Source organism: Chenopodium quinoa, unplaced genomic scaffold (genome assembly GCF_001683475.1).
Source record: "Chenopodium quinoa cultivar QQ74 unplaced genomic scaffold, ASM168347v1, whole genome shotgun sequence".
Lineage (NCBI taxonomy): Eukaryota > Viridiplantae > Streptophyta > Magnoliopsida > Caryophyllales > Amaranthaceae > Chenopodium > Chenopodium quinoa.
In genome coordinates this window covers 2,369,171-2,377,212 of record NW_018742903.1, presented here as the reverse complement: position 1 = coordinate 2,377,212, position 8,042 = coordinate 2,369,171, and the positions used below count along the sequence as shown (strand labels likewise).

General features: G+C 31.4%; 1 protein-coding gene across 1 annotated transcript; it reads right to left on the bottom strand.

The window, feature by feature from the left end:
* Positions 1–3,837: 3,837 nt before the first annotated feature.
* On the bottom strand, positions 3,838–7,823 carry LOC110727232 (zinc finger protein CONSTANS-LIKE 15-like). The gene is made up of 4 exons (XM_021906798.1): positions 7,208–7,823; positions 5,246–5,443; positions 4,506–4,750; positions 3,838–4,416 (listed from the first exon to the last, which is right to left on the bottom strand). Exons 1-4 carry the CDS (start codon positions 7,706–7,708, stop codon positions 4,314–4,316), a joined length of 1,047 nt encoding a protein of 348 aa, XP_021762490.1. The 5' UTR covers positions 7,709–7,823; the 3' UTR covers positions 3,838–4,313.
* Between the last annotated feature and the right edge of the window lie 219 nt (positions 7,824–8,042).

Here is an 8,042-nt window from a genome sequence, read left to right as displayed (position 1 = left end):
CATATTTTGAGTATTACTTTTCTCGATTTCTTCTGCCTTTTCTCTATTGAGTTATAAGTTATTAAAAATTTGTATAAAGATTGAAAATTAACGACTATTCTTCGGAGTTTGTCCATAAGATTAAGAATTTTTTTTACTAAAGCTTGAAATAAAAGTCACAATTTTCACAAGTCTGGAAACAAAAATAGTACAATAATAACGCGTACATAACATAATGTTCAATACTAAATGAAATTACAAGGTCTGATAGGCAAAGATAGCAACCGACCCGAGCATGACCCGGCCTGAAGTTGACCCGAAATTTGGACATGAAAATTGACCCGACCCAAACTCAACCCGAACCGAACTCGGCCCGAAGTGTTGACTCGATACCCGACCTGACCCGATTATCCGTTGACCCGAAATCAACTCGAAACCCGAAATGACCCGACCCCACTCGAACTTGACTCGATAACTTATTGACCCGTAACTTGACCCGACCCGAATGACCCATTTGTCAGGTCTAGTTACAAGTAACAAATACCGTTTCCGGAGGAAACAAAATTCCCCAAGTTGTTACCCTTGACAAAGTAGTGGAAACAAAATACGTTTCCTTACTCAATCAAAATCTACTCAAATTGTTTCCATTCCACTAGGATACCAAACATATAATAAAGGTAACATTTATCATTACCCTTTCCCCTACTTATTTGAATCCTTTCCATTTCATTTACAATATTTATACCAAACACCCTCTAAAAAGATTTTATAATTGTATAAACTTTAAAGACATATCAGTAAAAAGATGTAAAATCTTTGAATTACTTACGATATTATTAACATAAATCAAACTGCAAAAATTAAAATAATAATATAAATTAAAGATAATTCATTTCTACAATAAATTTTAGCAAACTTTGTAATTAGAAGGAGTAATCACATATATAAAAGGTTGATATTTATTTTCCTTAAGATTTTAAAAAGGTTTTAAAAAGAAAAAGTAATGAAAACTAAAAAATTTAATGTACTATATTAAACTACTTTGCAATCAGTATTTAGATTTTTATTAAAAAATATGAAAGAGAAAAAAAAAAGTTTAGGCGGGAAAAAAATGAAGGAGAAGCTGACACGTGTACAATTTGAAAAAAGGAATGATGTCAACGGTTGTTATTTTAGTAATATTTATATAGAAACTTATTAAAAAAATATGAAAGAGAAAAAAAAAAGTTTAGGCGGGAAAAAAATGAAGGAGAAGCTGACACATGTACAATTTGAAAAAATGAATTATGTTAACGATTGTTGTTTTAGTAATATTTATTTGTAGATAACTTTATTTTTACTACTAAGATCATGAGAATTTATTTAACTGATAATTTAAAGAATAACACTTCCTCCGTTCTTTTTTACTTGACCCGCTTTAATTTTTACATTATTCACCACCCCACCTTTGACCGTCTTTTGTAAATTATACGTAAGAAAAACATGTTTATGTGGGATCTTGTTACAATCATCTAAATAAGTATTATCACAATATATACTTTCTCCGTTCTTTTTTTATTGCATCATAAGAGATTTCACGCTTGCCAATGCATTACTTTAGCTATTAATATCTTTAATTATACCTTTGTAAAAATTATAAAAAGTTGATATTTGGAAAGTAGATTTCGAGATGAATCTAACTAGATCCCACATGACTATGTTTTTCCTTACGAATAAATCACAAAAGATGGTCAAAGAAAATTATGTGAATAGTATAAAAGTCAAAGTGATGCGATAAAAAAAGAACGGAGGAAGTATATAACTTTTATAATTTTTACTTATAAAGAATTAAAGTTATTGATGGTTAAAGTTGTGCATCAACAAGCCTGATAAAAGAAACAGGTCAAGTAATACGCTTGCATTTTTTATTTGCAACACTTTCTATAAATGGTCGTTATTTTAATTGCAACACTTTCTTAAAATTAGATACAATTTAGTGATTCACTATTTTATTGTATTTCTATCCTCACATTATCCCACTCATACCTCAGTCACACTTTTTTTTTACTTTGTAATACATCTTATAGGTTTTTTTCTTTTTTTTTTTCTTCTCTTCCATCCTTTACTTTTATATAAACTATTCACTCACTACATAAACTCAGTATCACTTTAAAGTTTAAAGTATCATTTTTTTAATTCTCAAATAAATCTCACTTACATTTAACAAATTCAAATCAGTGGAAAAAACTTCGTGCCAGTCAAAGTGTTGCAATTTTAAAAACAAAGTGAGTAAATTATATACAAATCTAAGCCCATTGAAAATAAAAACTTAATTTTTTTTTTTAATTCTAAATTTATATAAAAAAAAAAATTATCAGTTAGCCTTTTCACTTCACCTAGTTTTATTGGACTGAAATTATTTGTAATCAACTTAAATTATCTTTACTGATTCTATATTATATTTCTTCTTTAAAGTTACTGATTTTCACTAAACTACAATTACTTTTACTGAATTGAAATTGTTTTACTAAACAGAAATTATTTTTACGGATATTACTCCCACCATTCCTAAATAATTGACACATTTGACTTATTTCACTATTCATTTATTAGCTTTGACCATCGTTTTTTTCAGTAGCGTCTAACAACCAACTTTAATCATAAAGTATATTGTTAAATACATTAGATATTAATATAAGTTTCATAAAATCAATTTTTTTTTATATTTTTTTCCAACATTTAATCATCTATTAACTAATACTAAAACAGAATATCGCTGACATCATTTACCTCTATACTATCCTACGTGTCATTTTTTCAATGAAAATTTTCCCTCCAATTTAATTTGTGATGTCATCAATGATTTTTTTTATTGTTTTATTTTTTTTCTACACTTTATACTTTTTAATTAGTTGGACTTGGATAATGCCAAATTATTTTGTTATCAACACTTTATACGTATTGAACAGTTAATGTCAATCACTGTTTAACTCCACCTTTTTTTCAGATTTTATTAATCAATATGCATCTTTAAATCATTTTCTTTCGACTATTTCAATTATTAATTGTAATATATAAATAAGTAGTTCATATATATTCTTAACGGTAAATTATTTTAATATCTAATTCCAATCTTTATGTACAATGTAATGCAACAAAGCATAAATTATGAGAAGGATTAATTCTAATCGTGCATCGCACGGGGTTAACCTAGTACAAATCTAATATCAAATTAGTATATTGGCATGTGTGTTAAGTTTAAATGTATCAATTATTTAAAAATAAATGGAGTATTTTTTAAAGGTCAAATGAATAGGGTCTAAGCCTTTTGATAATAAGAGTTTCTGAGGTGGTAATATAAATGAAAAATTTTGAGATCAATTTACTTAATTAATTTAATTGTATGCGACTTCCAGACCTTTATTAGACACACATTTACTCCAAAATTTCCAAATTACATGGTCCGTGTTTTTTTTGTCAACTTTTTCCTCTTTTCTGACATTCATCTATCTACTCTTTTAACTTGAGAAAATATAAGCAAAAGGCAACCAGGCAAGTTATTTGGAACGAAAGGAGTAAAGTTTATGTAAGCTTGTCATATTACAGATCTATATACCATATTTGCCAGTAATTGCTAGAAACTGATTATGGTATTGTTTTGACTTTTCCTCACATCATGCAATGCAATGAATAAAATTATGTCAAGGTACAAGTGCATTCTTATATATAATTGATGGAAGAAAACAAGAATAGACTGGTTTCGGCATGTCAGATTGTCAAGAGTATCTGAATTCCAACATAAGCATAAGCATAGGTATTGAATCTCCATACATTTTGCATATACCATGAATCTTCAGACCAACTGCAATGGACCAGGACTTTTAAGATATGCCATTCTCATTCCAATTCCGAAAACAGTCATCCGCGTTAGTAGAAAATTTAGAGATGAAATCTACCCTTCTCACAGAAAATAGGGGGAATATAATACTTCAGTCAGACATCTATTGTCGACAGGAAAGCTGGTTTACATGAATATAAATATATACATACACTAAGTCAGCATAGTTATGGCGGTCATTTAAGTTGAGATAGATTTACATAGGAAGAACATGGGAAGTAGAAAACTGGGAGATGTTTGGTTGACAAAAATACAGAAAGTTCAATTTTCCACTTAGGAAAGTTGCTTGCCAAGTCTTCCCGGGTAAATGGAGCTTCCTGCAATCATCCAAACAATATTCCATACTTCCTAGGAATTATAAATTCCGGGACAGCGTGACTTCCTATGTCCAATTAAATGACTGCATACACAGTTACATACATGATGAAGAGAGTAACGATGGCAATCAGCTGCCAGTTCATATTTCAGGTGACTCATTCGCCTTGACAAATCGACCCTTCACTCGTTGTCGATTATCAGCTCTAGCCTTTCTAGATTCGTATCGAATGTGTTTGTCATATCTGTTCATGAGATTTTCCAAAGTATAAGCATTGAATGAAAAGTGCGAAATATAAAAGGAAAATAATCAGAATTTATGAAATTCAATTGCCTTCGGGATTTCTTCTTTTCCTTGTAGCGTAGCATAGCTATCCCTCGATTCTCTGCAAGCTGTTCCACATCAGCTGTATTCAGCGGTTTCCTCCAGTAAGGCCACTCCATGAACTGCATATTGTGCTCCCCATCAATCATCTCAGGTTTTATTACTTTATCATCAGAAGATGCTCCAACAACTGGTACACTGCAATTATCTACTGTTAAGTAAACTTCACTGTCCATCATCTGATTTGTGCCATCCTGCAGAGTTTTTGATTAAAACAAATCTATTAATCAACTATTGCCAACTCTTAGAATGTGATGTCATGATACAAAGAATTCATACAACAGAGCAATTATACTCGAATCATGCACCCCGCCCCACCTCAGGTCCAGAACACTGTTGCAGATTACATTTCTGAATTCTGAGGTTGCCCACCAATAATTCAGGTACCATGTTGCTAGAGCAACTCAACTGAACATTAAAGCTCCAACTAAATTTAGTGTTTGTTGTTACTTTACGCAACTGTCCACTCTTAAAAATTAAAAATGGGAGGCAGGAAGAGCAGAAGAGAAATGTTTTTACATAAAATGGGTGACAGGAAGTGAAGAAGAGAGAAACAATTTAACATACTTTCAGCACAAGAAATTTTTTGTAAATACCAGATTTTCCTTACAGCCTATGTAAAAAAGTAAGATCCATACTTAATATGAAAATAGTTTCAATATAGTACCGGTGTATTTAGATTCACTTACATCTCTTGATTGAGAGCCTTTGAGATTTCTTGAGCTTTGCATCTCCGCCCTCTCGGACACATCTTCTGGCACCCCAGTTGACTGAGAACCTTCGAGATTTCTTGAGCATTGCATTTCAGACACATCTTCTGGTACCCCAGTTGACGTGCATGAAGGTTCTTCAAAATCCATCGGTCCTCCCCACTGACCATCCCAGTCCTTAGCCACATTCACATATAAAAAGAAGCATCAGCAAGAGTATTCATTATTTGGAGGTCAGTTATAAATCACTCAACAAAATATTGAAACATCAAATGTTTAATACGCTATTAACCACATTATCTGATTTTGATAAATCCACCACTAATAAGAGTGGGTAGCAGAATATGAAATCAGGGGACAAAAAACTTATCTACTCTCAACTCGCTACATAAGACATAAAGGTATTGCAGCTAAGAAATTAATAACAAGCTCAGAGTTAAGCAGGATAAGAAGATATAGATAATGGATACACACAACTATGCAAAGCATCCAGCTAGCTGCAAATTTAATTAAATAGGATTAGGAAAACAAGGGCCACTTCGTTGTTGCAAGTTTTCTTTCTATATAAAAGCTATGGAGTAGAAAATAAGTTTTTTGAAAAACAATAGTAGCTATTACATGCTATATTCTGTTGTAAATTTTTAGATATAACATGACTAGTAAAAATATGAGTAATCTAAGTTCAATTACAACCGATATCTATTAAAAGCTTAAAACAAGCAACAGAAAAATGAAAATTGACCAGAACATTAAGTAAAATCTAATATCAAACATGTTATGTACTAAAAGAGACCAGATCAACGAGCCAACTTATGCTAAAACCTTAATTATTATGCAGTAACTCATGTCAACAATATCTAAATCTTACACAGGATCTAATAATCATAATCCTTTACTCATACATAGTTCAAAACATACCCATCACTTTCTTTAGCTTACTTCTATTGCATATTCACTTCTGGAATTAGCAATTTCCAACACCAGGCAGTGACTAACTCACTATAGGAGTGCTAGAGCAAAAACAGCAAATGATTCCATACAGAATTTATTCATCAAAAATCAACATGTCCCACTTGATTGCAAATAAAATCTTCAATCCACCTAATATAATGCTACCTTTAAACTCATACCACCGGGGCTAGCAGGCAATTTTAAGTTTCATTTTTAACAAATTCCGAATTTTGTCCTTCAAAGTTCATATATCAATTACAAAACACCCAATTTCCATAACAAGTGCTTTCAATAACCATTTAAACATGACAAATGACATTCCACAACACTATTTGCTATTAATCAGTTCTTAAGTCCTCCATTTAAGAAGCAATGAAGAAATCCAAGTTGGCCTCGCCCGTAAAATACAAACCTTCCGCCTTTTAGGATATTAATTATGAGAACAACCTTAATTAACAACAACCAACCCACCTTTAGACTTACACAGTTACTGTAACCAAGGTTAACATTACTATATAGCCGCCATAAACACAAATCTTGTGCACAGCCTTAATTCAACAACCGCCACCTTCGGATTTCATACACGAAAAACAAAAAGGAGCTGAGAGAATATTAAGCAACACTATTTAACATCATTTTAAACTACTTGGTACAAATTAAAAATATCTTCTTGATATGACTAACAAAGTAACAAACCACTCATAATCAACAACAATAACACCAATAAGTATACAATTCAATATAAAAATAACAACCAGGATAATATCTAATAAATCAAAACAAACATATATTATAATAATAATCACAACTTGAACCGACTTTTAAGCAAAAGACACCATCAACCAATTATCATAATATAAATAAAAAAATATAAAAAAAAACAACTAGTTTGTAGTTTTAAAAAATTAATAAAAAAAAATAGATAAAAATTAATTAAAAAATCAGATAAAATTAATAAAAAAAAAAATAAATAAAAAAAAAAAATAAAACCTGAGGAGGTTGATAATCAGGCTCAAAATCCCACAAAAAATCTCTATCTTCAGCAAAAGTTCGTTCACCTTCTTTCATCAACAAAGAAGTAAAGGGCATATTATGCATTAACATATCCGACCCATCACCCGTTTCTAGGCTCGGAGTATCCGGACCAAACTCCGAACTATTATTTTCTCTCTCCTCCAAATCCCACTTACTCAAAGTCATCAATTGTTTAACAACGGCATCCTTTTCTTCATCACCCAAACAAGGAACAACTAAATCGCTAATACCCCAAATGGGTGCCAGCTCAATAGCTGTTGGAAGTCCATCAATGGCGGATTTTGGTTCGGAATTCGGGTCGGGTGTTCCGAACCCGGGTATTCTGAGATGTTTTAGGGAAAGGGAATTTGCGGAGTGGATTTCTCTGTCGCAGAGTAAGCAGAGATTGGCGGAATCTGCTTCACAGAATAAAACGGCGGCGTTTTTGCTGCAATAATCGCATTCTTCAAGCTTCATGATTTTTTTTTAGAGAGAGAAAGTTGAGTTGAGTGAAATTTTTTTTAGAGAGAGAAAGGGAAAATTTTGAAGAATGGAAATGAAAGAAGGGCACATGATAAGCATGGGCCAGTTTCAGGAGACGTGACATTTGGGGGAAAAAATTTAATAAAAATAAGAAATTGAAAATGATTTTTTGGATCATTAAATTTAAGAAAATTAAGAAAAGTTTGGTTTTGTAGGGCCTAATTTCTTAAATTATTTGCACTTTTTTGCCAACCTGGCATGTGAAAAGTGGCCTAAATATATCTGTTAATTTCTGAGTATACGTGGTTGACTGTGGAATTATTCATTT